The sequence below is a fragment of the Hyperolius riggenbachi genome, chromosome 8 (assembly GCF_040937935.1).
Source record: "Hyperolius riggenbachi isolate aHypRig1 chromosome 8, aHypRig1.pri, whole genome shotgun sequence".
NCBI classification, from domain to species: Eukaryota; Metazoa; Chordata; class Amphibia; order Anura; family Hyperoliidae; genus Hyperolius; species Hyperolius riggenbachi.
This window is the reverse complement of record NC_090653.1, coordinates 149,667,693-149,686,094: the sequence shown is the minus strand read 5'-3', so window position 1 is coordinate 149,686,094 and position 18,402 is coordinate 149,667,693. Positions and strand designations below refer to the sequence as shown.

The 18,402-nt window shown below is 39.1% G+C and overlaps 1 protein-coding gene across 2 annotated transcripts in view; it reads right to left on the bottom strand.

Moving 5' to 3' along the window:
• LOC137528344 (cis-aconitate decarboxylase-like) overlaps nt 1–7,295 on the bottom strand; it is a 39,580-nt gene extending 32,285 nt beyond the window's left edge. Inside the window, exons 1-3 of one of the 2 annotated variants that reach the window (XM_068249622.1) lie at nt 7,253–7,295; nt 3,741–3,795; nt 99–286 (exon numbers count right to left, since the gene is read on the bottom strand). In XM_068249622.1, the coding sequence (XP_068105723.1) occupies nt 99–286; nt 3,741–3,795; nt 7,253–7,273 (264 nt within the window). In that variant the 5' untranslated portion in view covers nt 7,274–7,295. Of the gene's footprint in view, nt 1–98; nt 287–2,652; nt 2,672–3,740; nt 3,796–7,252 lie in introns of those variants that run through there. The other variant, XM_068249623.1, reaches the window with a different exon arrangement.
• Nucleotides 7,296–18,402: the final 11,107 nt, after the last annotated feature.

Sequence of the window (18,402 nt, the reverse complement as noted above, 5' to 3'; positions counted from 1 at the left end):
TAGACCAAGTCTGGAACTATCCTATAGCAACTAAATAGTATGGCTAACTGCATTGTTAATTATATAAAATAAATAGTAAAGTAAATATTAGGAAATACCTGACAATATTTCAGCACAATATCAAAGACTTGTGTTGTGCTTCCAATCAGGCCAACTCCGATGTTGTCCAGGATCATGCGCTTACTTCTGTGACGCACAATATCAGAGAGATGCCCTGGGCGGATGCCATAAATGAATGATGCAAAGCTGTTTGTAACTGTCTCTTCTAACTGGTTCCCTGTAACCACTGGAATAAACATGTAAGGTTATTATGTCTATAGATAAAGTCATCAGATTCAAAACTGCCTGTAATTATGCATTATGTTCTAGAATTTCACAACTGAAAAGGTGGTGTACTTCCCCAATAAATTATCACCAACTGTGCCACACAGGGTAAAATCTCCTGCCCGGGCATGCAGTGACAGTTAGATGATTTGTCCAGATGAATGAGTTACCAATGTCATACATGTTACAGCCAAATCCCGAAGTCGGCTTCTTCAGGATCTGGCCAGCCAAAGTGCAAAGTGGCCAACAACTAATGCTACCAATACGCAAAGAATTTGCTCCTTTAGGACTTAGGCGGCCCAGAACGCAACCTGCCAACTGGCAGAAGTAGAAGAATTCAGCCTGTACTTAACACTTAAATGTAAAATGACCCACATTGTGCTATTGAGCTGCCCTGGGAGATAAAAATGCTGCTTGGTTCCCTTTAATGAAAAGGCCCCTGTTTCTATACTTATTGTAAAATCTACTAAAATAAGCTTTGATATTAAGATACAAATGTGTTGAACTATTTTTGAGGGTTTATTTTAAATGTACATATAAATATACTGTACTTATTATGTTTAGTAATAGAAATAAGTTGTTTTACTTTCGTATTCTTTTTTAAACAACTCTTTCGCTTTGTGGCCATTTTTAAGTATAAGTGACATCAAAGTTTGCTTTGCAAAAACTGTCTTTCCTTTTGGCCACAGTGATCAGCCAATTATGGAGGCAAACTGTCTTCTGTGTGCAGTGCTACTGGAAGAAAGTAATAAAGGGCAGTCAGGGAGAGAGTAAGGGCCCTTTTCCACTATGAAATGCGATCGTGATTGCAATCGCGATTCCGATCGCGATCGCAATCGCATTTCAATTTCCACCATGCGATTGCGATTGAGCTACTATACTCATTATAGTCCAGCTCAATCGCATACAAAATGCGGCAGGACGACGATTGCGCTTTGACCAAAATCGCATCGCAATCGGATCGCACTAATGGAAATTGCTGCTGCAGTTTCCATTAGTTTAATGTACCTTGCGATTTGCGATCAGAATCAAATCGCAAATCGCAGGCTAGTGGAAAAAGGCCCTAATTCTAGTCAAACATGCCTAGTGGGAGAATAGAGCAGAAATAGTGAGCTGTTCTTTTAAGAAGAGGAGAGAATACAAAGAATATAATATAATAATATAAAGAATACAGGGAACCCCACTTTCAAAGTCAATTAACGTGTGACTGTGATGTAAATAGGAGCCCCTGAGGAGTTGCCGTAGCAATGAAACGTTGGGTAGAGTCGCGGCGTGACGTCAGCGCGAATGTCTGGTCGGATGCGACTGGTGGTATTCACGTAGGAGCTGTTTTTATTCCTTCCAGTGAGCAGTATTAGCACTGATAGCGGGAGTGACACCTGTGGACACCGGGCAGGCTGTTAGGTGGTCCCTGGGTGCTCTACCCACCCTAGCTAAGTGTATTACTTTGCTTTATGTGGTCCCTAATTGCTCATATTGAGTTGTTACTATCCCACATTGGGAACACTTATTACTGAAACTTTTTTACGTTTCTGCTGAACATTCTTGCATATATATGCATATTTTAAAACAAATAAAGCCATAAGTAGACTTTTATGCGATAAGGAGTCTCCATTTTTATTACAAACAGCTGGTGATGAACTTGAGTCCCTGAAGGACCGGACAGGAGGTGCCAGAGAGGCTGTGGGGTGGCCAATACCCCAAACGCGACATCGGGCCCTGAAGGCCGCACCATCCGGTGAGTCCCCACCTGACAGGGGGTGTTGTATTACCCGTTGATTGTTTTATACCGGAAGAAACACAAGCACAAACAGAAGCGCAGCTGTTATCTTCTATTTATGTCTCTGAGTGGTACACACACTGAATAGCAGTGCTCCACACCTGTTACATGATATAAGACCCTGTAGTGTGTATGTGGTGCTTGTACAAGGACTTTTGCACGAAATCTTAACTGACTCACAGTACAATTTCCTTGAGGATTAAGGAGTCCTGTATATGAGTGCAGTTTTCCAAGTGTGATTTTATACTATATTGTGTATATTGAATACAGCAGCACACTATTGGTTATTTGGTGCTTGTACATGGACTTTTGCATGAAATTTTAAATTGATTCACAGCATAAATTCCTTGAGGATTGAGAAGTCCCTTATATGAGCGCAGTGTTCCAAGTGTGATTTCATTCTACAATTAACGTGTGATAATCTATTTGACTTTTGATGTCAATTGTAAAATGTCAGTCTGACAATTTAGTAATGCAGGATGGGGAAAACACCTCCACCCTCTTCATTACGCCCTCTTTTGGCTAAAATAAAACAATATATATTTTACCAGCCTATCACATTGCTGTGTATTGTGTTTGATAGGTTGCTAGGGAAGCTTAGTAGTCACTTAGAGTTGGTCACTTGATTGGTTGCTATGTGTAGCTATTCTGATAGTCATCCATATTTCTTTTTACAGCTTTAGTTTATCTCAGACCTATCTGAAAGCAGCTGTTGTTGTTAATAATAATCATACGTATTCTTGTTATTATTTTTTTAATATCATTATTTCTAAGTTTTGTCATCTTCTGCTAAGGGCCTGTTTCCACTACACGCAGATTGGATGCAGAATGGATGCAGAAAAACTGACTCCAATGAATGCCTATGGGCCTGTTTCCACTAAATGCGATTTTTCTGATGCAGATTTTCCCATAGGCATTCATTGGAGTCAGTTTTTCTGCATCCATTCTGCATCCAATCTGCGTGTAGTGGAAACAGGCCCTAAGAGTTAAGGTGCCCATACACTCGTTAGATTAGCAGCAGATAGATAAGAACTCCATCTGATGATCTATCTGATGCGTTTTTAGAACATTTTTTTACTAGGATAGAATTCCAATAGATTTCAGCTTGAAATCTATTGAAATTCGATCTGATGGCATTTTTTTGCCATCAGATTTCCATTAGGGCCAATGCAAAATGATAAGCAATCTCATCAGATCGACCTACATTTTCCACCCTGCCAGTTCGATGGAAATCCATCGAAATCGATCGAAACCGGCCGTCGATCGGTCGATTGGCCAACCGATTTGCAATCGATCAATCGATCGATCGATTTTGATCGATCGGTCGGCCAGAAAATCGGCTGAGTGTATGGGCCCCTTTAATGTTTAACCTCCCTGGTGTTAAATTTCCCCAGGATTTCTGTAAAAAGTGATCAAATTAATTTTCATAACCTTTTTTTCCTGTAACTTGCCAAAATGTGTCAAGCAAGAGTCTAGTATACAGCGCAGGAGAGCATTGACGTGTTTGCACGTCAATACTGTCCACAGCGTGTTTTGTATGGACGTGTATAACCATCAATACCTTAATTACTTGGTTTGACACAAAGAAATAAAATGTATTATACTCCCCCCCCCCCCCCCCCCCCCTCCCTATTACCTTTTACAGCTGACTTGTGTATCTGCCTTGACAGCTGCTGCAGCTTCTTGGTGCTCTGTAACAATAATAATAACTATAATCATCATCTTTTTATTATTATTATTATTGATTTATATAGCGCCAGCATCTTCCGTGGCGCTATAAAACAGCATGCAGGGTTTACCAATACAAAATAAACAATACAACAGTTACTGCAAGACAGAGTGGATAACAGCTGATGTAGTGAACAAATTAACTACATATTTTTTTTACCATACTACAATTTTACACAGGGGTAGGGTGTATGTACACCCATTACACAGCATTGTAAGATAAAAGGGGAAGAGAGTATGATCTTCATCATTATCCACTTTCTTAAGACAAGACAAATAACATTTATATCGCGCTTTTCTCCTGGCGGACTCAAAGCGTCTGAGCTGCAGCCACTAGGCCGCCCTCTATAGGCAGTACATCAAGGAAGGATTTATGACCAAAAAGTAGCACCACAAACGTATGTAAACAAAATTAACCACAATTTTATTAAGTACATATTGCACACTATATATAAAAACCATTAAAAGCACATCTGCTGGTAAACCTCATATAAAATATGATCAATATGACACCTATAATAGATGGCATAGATATAAATCAGACAAATATTTTCACCTTATGGTGCTCAGATAAGAGCTCCCACAGGGAAGTACCCGGGTTCAGGAAGTGCTCATGTGAGCTAAATAAATGGTGCAAACAATGTGTATTAATACAAAAAAGTGCATAAGTATCCACATAAATAGATAAAGTGCATAACCATATAACAAGGGCACATGTAAAGACAAATGCCACTAGTGCAAACAGAGCAGAGTTGAATGCTGTATACCCTGCATATTATGATGCTGAACTGCAAAGGTGCAATGTGCAGAGAGGGAGCGCTTACGTGACCCGAGATGGAGAGGATCGAGGTAACCAGCAGGAGGGAAGGGATGTCCCCGGCTGACTGCTCTACCAGTATCGCGGCAGTCACGCCGCTTTGTCAAGAGAGGGGGATCCAGCCAGTTCAGCATCATAATATGCAGGGTATACAGCATTCAACTCTGCTCTGTTTGCACTAGTGGCATTTGTCTTTACATGTGCCCTTGTTATATGGTTATGCACTTTATCTATTTATGTGGATACTTATGCACTTTTTTGTATTAATACACATTGTTTGCACCATTTATTTAGCTCACATGAGCACTTTCTGAACCCGGGTACTTCCCTGTGGGAGCTCTTATCTGAGCACCATAAGGTGAAAATATTTGTCTGATTTATATCTATGCCATCTATTATAGGTGTCATATTGATCATATTTTATATGAGGTTTACCAGCAGATGTGCTTTTAATGGTTTTTATATATAGTGTGCAATATGTACTTAATAAAATTGTGGTTATTTTTGTTTACATACGTTTGTGGTGCTACTTTTTGGTCATAAATCCTTCCTTGATGTATGCTTACTCATGACCTAGCACACATTGATTGACACAGTTGTGCAGAAATCTTTTCCCATTTGCACTCTATAGGCAGTAGCAGTGTTAGGGAGACTTGCCAAAGGTCTCCAACTGAATAGGTGCTGGCTTACTGAACAGGCAGAGCCGAGATTCAAACCCTGGTCTCCCGTGTCAGAGGCAGAGCCCTTAACCATTACACCATCCAGCCACTGTTAAGCATTCACACAGTTATGTAACTGTAGTTGCCTAATTAATTAGTTATATTTTTTAATCATCTAAAGTTGTCAAATTATGTAGGTGTAGTACCCATCATTACCAGCCAGGTACTATACTGCTCTGATAAATTGCTATCATGGAGTGAACCTCATAATATAGCCACGAGGGGTCACTGTTGCATTTCTTTTAATAGTTTGTTGTCTTTACATGTCACATCCTTCTAATAATGAAGTATATTATAAGTTAGTTAGTATCTACTGTATTTATAACTGGTATTACAGTAATGACCTAATAGTAATAATCTACAGTTGTAAAATCACCACTGATTATAAGTAAACAATATACAGTAGTTATTTTATTACTGATAAGGCTAGTGGTAAAATGTGATTTTGTGTAAAAGTCCACGTTACATCATAAGATGTTATACATGTTGTACATATGTACTTTTTGACTTGTAACATACAAATAATGTACCATAGGAGTTAACTAGAATATTTTCATAATACAATAGAAGTAATTTATCAAGGTAGGTAAAAAGCAAAAGGAGCAAAACCAGAGATGTTGTTCACGGCTGAGATTGAGCTCTTATTTTCGCCAAAGTAATTTTTGCATCAAAATTTGTATTTTTTAATCAAAATGTTCATAAAAATATAATGTAATTTTTGCAACGTTCACATTTTCGTGAAAATTCTCAAAAAGATGTTTTCTTGTAATAATAGATTTAAATGTATTTAGTGAAAATAGCTTTTTTTGCCCATATATAATTTTTTTGCACATAATTTAAATAAATGTTTTCCGAATGCCCATGGACACCAATGCATTTGGTAAAAAAAAAAATACATTTTCTCACACCTATATATTTTTTTGTAAATATTCTCATTTGTACAAAATGTGACATTGTCACAACAATAATGGTGAAACAAAAATGGCTGTAGTCACCCATCACTATTCAGCATAACTAATTAGGTTTAAAAGTATCAGCTGTTGACTGAGGCCTGGGGCACACCAAAACCCGCTAGCAGATCCGCAAAATGCTAGCAGATTTTGAAAAGCTTTTTCTTATTTTTCTGAAGCGTTTCAACTAGCATTTTGCGGTTTTGGGTAGCGGTTTTTGTGTAGCAGAATTCAGATATTGTTACAGTAAAGCTGTTACTGAACAGCTTCTGTAACAAAAACGACTGCAAAACCGCTCTGAACTGGCGTGTTTCAGATCGGTTTGCGTATTTCCTATTCTTTACATTGGAGGCAGAAACGCCTCCGCAATCCAAAAAATGCCTCACCCCGGGAGTATGCATTTAAGCAAAACACGTCCCGCTCAGGTGTGACCCACCCCATTGAAATACATTACCCTAGCGTATCCGCAGCCGCGAGCGGCTGCAAAAACGCCTGAAAACCCGCTCGGTGTGCACCAGCCCTGAAACAAGAATTCTGATTTGCAGCTGTAGTTTGTACTCTAATTTTCTTAAGATAAGTCCATCCTATTGTTTGTTTAATATTTCTATTATTTGTAAAAAAAAAAAAAAAAACACTTTTAGAAGATAACTTCTGATTTTGCTGGAGCCTATTGTATTCTTACCTTTTACTATCTTCATACATTAAAAAATATACAACTGAACCATTTTCTCCTGGAAATATATTTTTATAACATTGATTACTGGATTCTGTTTACACTTTTGGTACAAAACATCCAGAAGCTCTACTACTACTTTTAAAATGTTTTTAACTACTTCCTAATTCTATTTTTTTCATAATGTTCAGCCTAAAATAATTTTCCTTTCTGTTTTTAATATGCTAAAGCCTTCAGAGTTCAAGCTTTAAAATTACTTACTTGAACAGTTCTGCAGAACATCTTCAGTCAGAGGTGTTTTAGGATATCTGTCAAGATTCTGATTTTTTTTTCATGTGAGTCCAAGCTTGCCATGTATAAAGGTGTATTTATTTACTGCAATCAGGCAGACTCGCATAATTAGGTTACACCCAGGAATGGTTTTTTTGTTTGTTTTTTCCTGGGAATTTTCCTTCTTGGGAAATGAAAATAACACAAAGTGATTGCGTAAGATTACAATAACATATGGAAAGCTTTAAGGATGACTCAAAGATTATAATAAGTACTAGTTTAGTCTTCCAGAAATGCAGGGGCAATAAAGATAACAGTCGTACAGTTTTACATCGCACATTGCTACATCACATATTGCTGTCTCTGATTTGAACAGTCTGAGTGAATTCTGAGGCATGTATATGTCTCTACTTTGAGGTCTACTTTGAGATTTTATCATACACAGGTCAGTAATAATAGTCATATAGTTTTATGACATAATGTTGAAAATATTTTTTTAACAGATTTTAAAGCACATACATGTGCACTCTGAGGAACTAGTTTGTTACTCTATAACCCTTTTTAACTCTTAACCCTTTGGATACCAGTGCCAAATAATATTAAAAATGGTGTGTGTGTGTGTGTGTGGGGGGGGGGGGCAGGCATGTATTAGGTGCAGTCCTCGTGCCCACTGCTCCCCCTGTTCTCTTCCACCCACCTCCTTTATACTGACTCCAGCAACCTGGACTGAGAATTTACGGTATAAATGAGGGCCATGGACTGAGAATTTACAGTATACATGAGGGAGATGGAGGAGTTTTTAATATATCACTTGGCTCAGGTATCCTTTCAAGGGCTTTGAAGGAGCTCATTTGAGACTCACAGTCTATTGCCTAGGTTTACCACATGGTACATATACCCCTGGGGGTACTTTAGTCGGGCTCAGGGGAACTTGAACTGGTCATAGTCAATCCATTATAGTATGTTTTGGAATTTATTATAAAAGTACACGCCGGGACATTTTTACATTTCACAAAACTGTCATTGCTCATGCTTAGTTTTAACCCTTTTTCAAACTATTCTGCACTAACATGAAAATACATTTGAAGTGAAACTATACTTAAATATGGATCTATGCTACTTGTCAAACTTAATAACTGCATTTATAAAAAAAAAAAACTTGATATAAAGCCAATCTAGGGGGCTTCTCTGAGGATAAATTATCTACATGTTATGTCTGTTTTTTCATTGGTCTTTGTTTCTCTAATTAGAGTGATTTCTTTTCACTTACTGGGGTGTCTCCAACAACAGGCTGTGATGGGAGCTCTCTAATGGATGCACGGATAGGACAAGAAGCATTATATATTTAACAACTGTTTTAGGCATTTATTTCTTTACCAGAGCCAGACATTGTATGGAGTAACTCCTGTCATAATGCCATCTGCTAGGGTAGGCGGGGCATTCTGCAGTTTGTAGGGACAGTTACATTAAAGTGTGTAATAAGCTTTGTGATTTGTGTATGTCTGTAAGGATCAACCTACCAGTAATCAATGTTTAATTGATTTTCTGAGTTAGTGATTAAAAGGTATGATATTATTACTTAACATGGAGTCGGACTTCGGTTTGTTAGGAGATGCTCGTGCTGGACACCAACGTCTTTCTGGTCTATTCATTGACTCTTCAGCTATAGATCTGGGTTAAAAAAAAAACACACACAGGGAAAATCCAGGCATTTTATTTCACTGGTATCCTGGTGTCACTTAACATTATTTCTATTCTTGAATTCATAAAAATACTGCAATCATAAACAACTGTCCCAGAAGGAAATAGTAGGGAAATAGTTTGGCACCATTAGTTTATTGTGCTAGGAGTTTCTAAGTAAAGAGAATTATTTTATCAGCTGATTGCTTTGATTTTTTTTTTAAAACTTTGCCAGTTGTTTATTTTCTCTGGACTTTTACCTACATGTAATGTGCGATACTGCCCCAGTTTTTGCATGAAAGTTCAATAGACACTGTAAAGGTATTGTTTTACATTGTACATCTCATTTAAACCCCACTACTAGTCCTTCAGTTGTGGTGCATAGTGATGGTCATGTCTAGGATAAATCATGCAGAAGCATGTGAATCAGTTTGGTCAGGTGATAGATATGTAAATCTCTGAATGTATCTATGTATGAATTATATGCATCTCATTGAGTATCTTTACTAGCTAGTCTGCTCAGTACCCTGATCTGCTTAGCTATGCGGTGGAACAGCGCTACAAAAGATGTTGGCTATATAATTAAAAAATAATAATATCAATCATACCCTAAGAACTAGAAGGCATTGAAAGAAGCAGGATCTTATTTCATCTTATTGCCTATACGGTAACTTTCAGTCTATTCTACCCAGCTCAGAGGGAATTCAGATCAAAGGCTCTTTATAAAAATGCTTACAGAAAATGCTATCTACATACCGCATTATCATTTTTATTACATTTCAAGATAAGTATGGACATACAAGAAAAGGAAAATCATGACATAAGGTAATGCACAAAGAGTAACAAAAAGCGTGAGATTCTCATATGCCTTTATCTCAGTATAAATTAACAACAATTAGGTAAACAACAAATAAACAGTAATAATGCAATAACAACATGAAAATGTCATAAACCCAAGTCCAAGTAGTACCATGGAATCGTACTGAGTAACAAAAAGACATAGGAGAATGATAAATGTAGAGAGGTTTGAATCTCTAAACAGAAATTCCTGTTTAAGATATTTAAGACAAATATCTGTAAGGGAAAAATCTGTTCTAATACCCAGTGGATCAGATTCAAATGCCCTAAGTACAGTTGGATCAACAGGTCCTGGTTAATAATATTATGAAATGAAGTTACATATAGGTATTTCCCTTTTAGCCCTCATAAGATGCCAATCTTGATACGGACATAAAGGGCGTTTGGGGACAACCAGCTTGCATTTTAAGCACATCATACCCTTATGTGGAGAAATAATCAGAAGATGAAGTGGCCTATATTCAATTAACTTTTTTCCCTGAGTTTTCTCCTGGGTGATATGTTTACACCTTGTCAATAAAATGCATTTTTATCTAAAAGCAGGCAAGAAAATACTCAACATAATTTTTTTGGGGTACTTTAAAAGAGAAAATGAAAAATTATCCCAATGGAGAAAACATTAATTGAATATGAGCCAATGGCCCATATGCAATTCACCTTTTCTCCTGAGTTTTTTTCCCCTAGGTGATATTATCAAACGTATCAATAAAATGCAGTTTAAATCACCAGCAACCAAAAAAAAACAAAAATAATTTTGATAGTACGTTGTGACCTACTTTTTTGGGGACTTTTACATTGCAAAGTCCTGAAAAGTTATTCTAAATCAACAGAGTTGAAAAACCTCCTAGCTAGGAGAAAACTCAGGAGAAAAAGTTAATTGCATATGGCCCACTGTCATAAAATGACATATTAAACACCAGCAAGCAAGAAAATACTTGTTAGTACTTTTGCAGAAACTTTTGGGTACTTTTTAAATTGTAAAATGCTGAAAAGTTTAAGGTTAAGAGAAAATGAAAATGATATCCTTAGAGAAAACTCAGGAGAAAAAGTTAATTGCATATGGGCCAATGGCTCATATTTTTTCTCCTAAGTTTTCTCCTAGGAGAAATCAGTATTTTTTAATTTTCTGTTTAAAATGACTTTTTAGCACTATGCAATTAAAAAAAGTGCTAAAATGTAGGTGAAGAAGTATTATTAGTATCTATTTAGAGCATTTTCTTGCTTGCTAGGCTTAAAATGCATTGTATTGACAAGGTGTGAAGATAGCACCTAGGCATCGGCGTACCTATCGGGGGTGCGACCCCATCAGCCATAGGGGGGCCTGGGGCCGCTCTGGGGCCCACTCACTGTGCGCGGGGGAGCGCTGCCGCCCGCCCTATTCTGGACCCCCCAGCAAGGTGCTCAACTGGCCGCAGCGTCTAATAGACGCTGCGCCAGTTCATTCCCCGCAGCCCCGCTCCAGCAGCCTGCATATTCCTCTGGCAGGCAGAGCAGGGCTACGGCAAGATGGCTGCCGAAGCCCTGCATTGGAGACTATTTCTGTCTCCAGTACAGGGCTTCGGGCACCATCTTGCCGTAGCCCTGCTCTGCCTGTCAGCGCGGGAGATGTGCTGTAGTGCACAGGAGGATCGTCGCTGGAGGAGCTGCGCACCAGAGGCCAGGAGAGGCTCCTGACAGGTAAGTGAATTGTTGTTTTATTTTTCTTACAGGGGCATTTTTTTTCTGGTGCCTGCTGCCCACATTACGATATTCTGGTGACTGACTGCTGCCCACATTAGGATTTTCTGGTGCCTGCTGCCCACATTAGGATTTTCTGGTTCCTGCTGCCCACATTAGGATTTTCTGGTGACTGCTGCCCACATTAGGATTTTCTGGTGACTGCTGCCCACTTTAGGATTTTCTGGTGACTGCTGCCCACATTAGGATTTTCTGGTGTCTGCTGCCGACATTGTGATTTTCTGGGAGAGGCCAGGAGAGACTCCTGACAGGTAAGTGAATTGTTGTTGTTTTTTCTTACAGGGGCATTTTTTTTCTGGTGACTGCTGCCCACATTGCGATTTTCTGGTGACTGCTGCCAACATTGAGATTTTCTGGTGAACTCTGCCCACATTACGATTTTCTGGCCCACATTACGATTTTCTGGTGAACACTGCCCACGTTACGATTTTCTGGTGAATGTTGCCCACATTACGATTTTCTGGTGAACTCTGCCCACATTACGATTTTCTGGCCCACATTACGATATTCTGGTGAACGCTGCCCACATTACAATTGTCTGGTGAATGCTGTCCACGTTACAATTGTCTGGTGACTGCTGCTCACATTACGATTTTCTGGTGAACGCTGTCCACATTACGATATTCTGGCCCACATTACGATATTCTGGTGAACGCTGCCCACATTACCATTGACTGGTGACTGCTGCCCACGTTACAATTTTCTGGTGACTGCTGCCCACGTTACAATTTTCTGGTAACTGCTTCCCACATTACGATTTTCTGGTGAACTCTGCCAACATTGTGATCTTCTGGCCCACATTACGATTTATAGTGAACTCTGCCCACATTACGATTTTCTGGCCCACATTACGACTGTCTGGTGAAATGCTGCCCACTTTACAATTAATTTACAGTGAAACGATGCCCCATTACGATTATTTGGCACCTATGGGGGGGGGGGGGGCATCCAAATATTCGCAGGGGGGCCCAGTGATTTCTAGTTACGCCCCTGCACCTAGGAGAAAACTGAAAAAAGTGAACTGAATAAGGGTCAGTAGTCCATATGCAGTTAACCTTTCTCCTAGTTGATATTTTTACACCTTGACAACAAGATGTCATTTAAACCACCAGCAAGCAAGAAAGTCCTCTGAATAATTTTGACAGTACTTTTTCATCTACTTTTTGGTACTTGTTCAGTAGCAAAATGCTTAAAAGTTATTTTAAAAATAAGCAGAAAAAATGAACTGAAAGTCAATTACATATAGGCCAGTGTGTCTAATATAAAATGTGTCCTTTGATGAATGAAAAACGGCTGTTACTTTCTGGGTGACTCTCATATTTTGGAGTTTCACATATGGTGTAGGGCTCCCATTTTCACAGGAAGGGAGAGGTAAGTAAATGATGTAAGCAATTTGCAAAACTTGATAAGCCACCTTATTCTTCCTTTTAAGTGTCCGGTTAATCACTAATCTCAGAAGTGTTCCAGGAAGCTGGAGTAGATGCAGTAAATCCTGTGAACTGGTTTGGGTAGAAAGTATTGTATTAATGGACAGAGATCATGCTTTCGTAAGATCTCTATCATTCACACACAGCATCATGTCCCCAGGCGCTTCCAGTCTTTACAGGAAGATGCAATCCAGGACTGCTTATTATGTTTTCATTCAGATCTTATGTCTCTATAATATATCTAGCAGTAAAAGTCACATGTGAATCACTAGGGCTCCTGTTAGAATCATGAAAATGTTTTCATCTCGGGTTCACATATTCTTTATTTTAAAAAAAGTTAAAGGACAACTGTAGTGAGAAGAATATGGAGGGTTCCATTTTTATTTCCTTTTAAACAATACCAGTTTCCTGGCAGCCCTGCTTGTCTATTTGGCTGCAGTAGTGTCTAATCACACCAGAAACAGCTTGCAGCTAATCTTATCAGATCTGACAATAATGTCAGAAACACCTGATCTGCTGCATGCTTGTTCAGGGTTTATGGCTAAAACTATTAGAGGCAGAGGATCAGCAAGACAGTCAGACAATTGGTGTTGCTTAAAAGTAAATAAATATGGCAGCCTCCATATCCTTCTTGTTATAGTTAAGCAAAATCACAAGAAGAAGTCGGCACACCATCCACTCATTTATGGGTGCTTGACGAGGTGACATAGGCAGTGTCACATATCAAAGTCTAAAATTGCAAGGATCGTCAGCACACCATTAATCGAAAGCACATAAAATATATTGTGCCAGTTTCCACAAGATGGACCAACAATTGTTTCGGGGCCACGCAGGGTCCCCCTTTATCAAGGCATGTGGTTACATGGCATATTGTTATATTGTTACACTTACTCTTTATATATCCAACAAGTTACATAATACCCCACCCCAAATTAGTGACCTCAAAAGTGAATCATAGTGATTGACAGTTATAAACATCTGCTGTTATCTTAAAACTGCTCCTCATCTAATACATATACAGGTCCAAATCATAATAGAGTGCACTCAGTACTACTCTTGCCTTGTATCTTACCCCTTTGATCTGCCCCTGCTGTCCCAGGTGTTACCAGATGTCACCATTGTCCATATCATTCAAATTTAGTTCTGCCCCCCTGGCCGTTATGTCCACCACGACATGAGCAAACTCCCCAACCGAAAACCGCCGCTCACGGGCTCAGGGTGGAGTTTGGATAAGCTCCTTACCCCCGGGGCTTACTTCCTTGTCCTTCTCGCCGCCTCCGTATACGTCACGTTGTCACGTGTCCTGCCAGCCAATCATTGCAGACCATGCATCCAATGGGACGCATGGACTCTTTGATGTCATGGCGCTATGCGTACCAAGCATCATAATCTATGCGCCTCACGAGCGCGACGCTATGGTTACGCATCATGCGTACAGGAGGACGCATTGTTTAAGTCCAAAACTTACAGGACCTGCCCCCCTCACTTCGATACATTTTGCTTTGTCAGGGCAACCAATACACAGCTGTGCTCTATGTGCAAAATGCCATTAAACCAAATATATGCCCCCACAGCCAGATATTTGCCATGGAGACATACAAATGACATAAATTTGTGGACATTCAAGCCAGTGGGGGTGTTTTTTGGATTGGCATTAACTAATGCCTAAAACTGGTGTAAAAAGAAAAAACTTACCACCCGGTAGAGCAGGGGCCCTCTCAAAGGGGAAGAGCAGGCTCAAACCAAATTTATAAACCTGCAAAGAGAGAAGCAAAAAGAAAAAAGATACAAATGTCATTAAACCTCATCTCACCATGATAATTATAGTAATAACATCCTGCAAAAAAATGTTTTTGTTAAGATTTACATCAATATTCTCATTTCATCTTTCTTTTAAAAAACATGTTAAGGAGTTATTACTATTAAGACCTCTAGGGGCCAAAGTTCTCATTTCAAAAATCCAAAACGCCTCTCGCTGCAGGAGTCTTTTCTCCCAGTCCCCTCCTCTTTTGGGTCTTTTGACTTGTTCAATAACCACCCCTCTTAGTTGATGGGCCCTATGATTGTTTTCCACACAGTGGATTGCAACCGGCTTTGTGTAATCTAAGTTCTCATTTTTTTCTTTTGCTGCCCAAGCCACTCTTATACAAGGCAAGAGTAGTACTGAGTGCACTCTATTATGATTTGGACCTGTATATGTATTAGATGAGGAGCAGTTTTAAGATAACAGCAGATGTTTATAACTGTCAATCACTATGATTCACTTTTGAGGTCACTAATTTGGGGTGGGGTATTATATAACTTGTTGGATATATAAAGAGTAAGTGTAACAATATGTCATGTAACCACATGCCTTGATAAAGGGGGACCCTGCGTGGCCCCGAAACAATTGTTGGTCCATCTTGTGGAAACTGGCACAATAAATTTTATGTGCTTTCGATTAATGGTGTGCTGACGATCCTTGCAATTTTGTTCTTGTTACAGTTGTCCTTTAAGCTTTACTTATCTGGGGCTTCTTCCAGCCCCTAGAAGCGTATCTGACCCTGCACTGCAGTTAGGGTGACTAGCACCAGACAAAGTAGTCCAGCATAGTGGGACCTAGTCTAAAAGAATCTACCATGGAGTGGTGGCTGGGCTTATGATCCTATTGGCTTTTACTTTTTGCCAGCTGGATTAATGAAAGGACTCTTAACCACTTCAGCCTACAGTGTCGAAAATCGTATGCATCCGAGCAACGTTCACCTCCCATTCATTCGCCAATAACGTTATCGCTACTTATCACAATTAATTGATCTATATCTTATTTTTTCCGCCACTAATTAGGCTTTCTTTGGGTAGTACATTTTGCTAAGAATTTTTTTTTTAAATCCATTTTAACAGGAAGATTAAGAAAGAAATGGAAAAAATTCATTATTTCTCAGTTTTTGGCCATTATAGTTTAAAATTAATACATGCTACTGCAATTAAAACCCATGTATTTTATTTGCCCATTTGTCCCGCTTATTACACCGTTTAAATTACATCCCTATCACAATTTTATTCCCTATCACAACTATTAAGTCCCTACGTCCCTATCACAATTTATGGCGCCGATATTTTATTTAGAAGTAAAGGTGCATTTTTTCAATTTGCGTCCATCACGATTTACAAGCTTATAATTAAAAAAAAAATTATAAGACACTCTCTTGACATGTGAATTTAAAAAGTTAAGACAATCTTTGCAATAGAGGCTAGAGATGGTTGGCACCAGGTGCTGGCTGACCTTAGACTCAAAGCGTTCACTCCTTTTTCTTAGAGCTGTGCTCACAGTTGCTTGATCAGGTGTGTAGAAAAGAAGAAAAGATGGAGCACCAGCTCTGCTTATAAGGTTTATTGCGTACACTTTGGCAATACAGGCATACCAGTTTAAGGAATAGGTGTGGATACCGGCCTTTTTTTTTTTTCCGGTATCCACACCTATTCCTTAAACTGGTATGCCTGTATTGCCAAAGTGTACGCAATAAACCTTATAAGCAGAGCTGGTGCTCCATCTTTTCTTCTTTTCTACACACCTAAAAAGTTAAGACCCTTAGCTAACTATTTATGTAGTTTTTTTTTTTTTTATAATTTTATTTATTTATTTTTTAATTAAAAAATGTATTTGGGTAATTTTAGTTTGGGAGGTAAATAGCTAATTTTAGAAGTCATATAATGTAATTATTTATTAAAAAAAAATGTATGTGGGTGCAGTTTACTATTTTTATATTTTACAATACAGACCAAAAAGTCCTGGAGCTTACGATCACGCTACCAGGAAGCAGAAAGAGGCTGTAAATTTTTTGGGGGGACAAATACGGCGCTTTCTGATTAGAAAGCGTCGGTATTTCTGCGGGGGACTTAGATCGGTGAATGGGAATTATATTCCCATTCACTGATCGGAGGGGGGGGGGGGGGTATCGGGAGGCAGCGGGAGCGCGCCCGATTGCGCGCACCACGCAGCAGCAACAGCACAGTCTATCTGGACGGATATATCCGTCCAGATAGACTTAAGTGGTTAAAGAGACTCTGTAACAAAATTTTCATCCTTATTTCTTCTATCCTATAAGTTCCTATACCTGTTCTAATGTGCTCTGTCTAACTGCAGCCTTTCCTAATTGCACAGTGGCTGTATTATCTCTGTTATATGATCTAATCTTCTCTCCTTCTAATCTTCTCTCCTCTGTCAGCTCTGTCGGGCTGAGGCAGTCAGGCTGGAATGTGCTGTGCTGCTTGTGATTGGATAGAAGCTATACACACCCTCTCCAGGCCCCCTGCACACTCTGTATGACTCACACACTGAGCCTATCACTTGCTATGTCTTTTGTTTGTAAACACTGGATAAAAATGGCAATTACAAGCAAGGATTGCAGCAGGGAGTTGCAGAAACAGCACATAAGGGCCCAGGAGAACATAATGAATAGAATGGTATGCTTTTTATTGTAAGAATTTTAGAGTACAGATTCTCTTTAATACAGTATTTGGATTACCAATCATAATGACCCTAAAGTGCCAATTTGCAGCTCCAATTACTTGAATGGAAGCTGGGAAGCACATTAGCCCATCAGGAGTGAACTGTAGTCATGCAGCCAGGGCCAGAAAAATTGTCACACTTGATAGTTATCTGTGTCATGCTTTATACGATGAAACAGTGGGAATAATTCTCTAGTCCTTTCATTCATTAGCTATGAATTGCAAGTATGACTTATTGCTCTATATCAGTATATGGTCCTGAAACATAATGGTGTCCCTCTACTTGGAGACGTGTAAAGGAGTACACTGGATCTTACAGCCCACACGCAGACCTGCCAGCTTGCTGGACAAAGCTTAGGATAAAAACCACACTAAGGAGCGTCCAGGAGCTTGGGATTACGTCAACATACAATACTTTTTTCCACGCAACGGACCATTTCATCTAGCAGTAAAAGACCTGGACTGATTGATACCACAGCTAAGGTACTCTTTCTGATCATTTCTTTCGCTGGGAATACATTCGCTATTAGAGTATATTATTGAATACAAGATGGGTTACACTACACTACATTATACTACAGTACCGATTCAGGTTTTGCAGCATTAGAAGTTGTTGGAATTCATCTGTCTGTGATAATAACTGGACCTTCCTTGTCCTTGTGTGACCTTGACGCACCGTACCCTCCCTTTATTTTGCCAGAGGGGCCAAAACCTTAGCAGCACCCCTGATTTTTAACAGAAGATGAAACATTATCTCCTAGTAGAAAACTTAGGAGAAATAGTGGATTGAATTGGGGCCACAGGCCTATATGCAATTATTTTTTTCACCTAAGTTATCTCCTAGGAGATAAATTTCATCTTCTCTGTAAACTAAATTTTCGGCATTTTACAACTGAAAAAGTACCAAAAAGTTGGTGAAGGGGTACTATAAAAAATATTTTGAGCATTTTC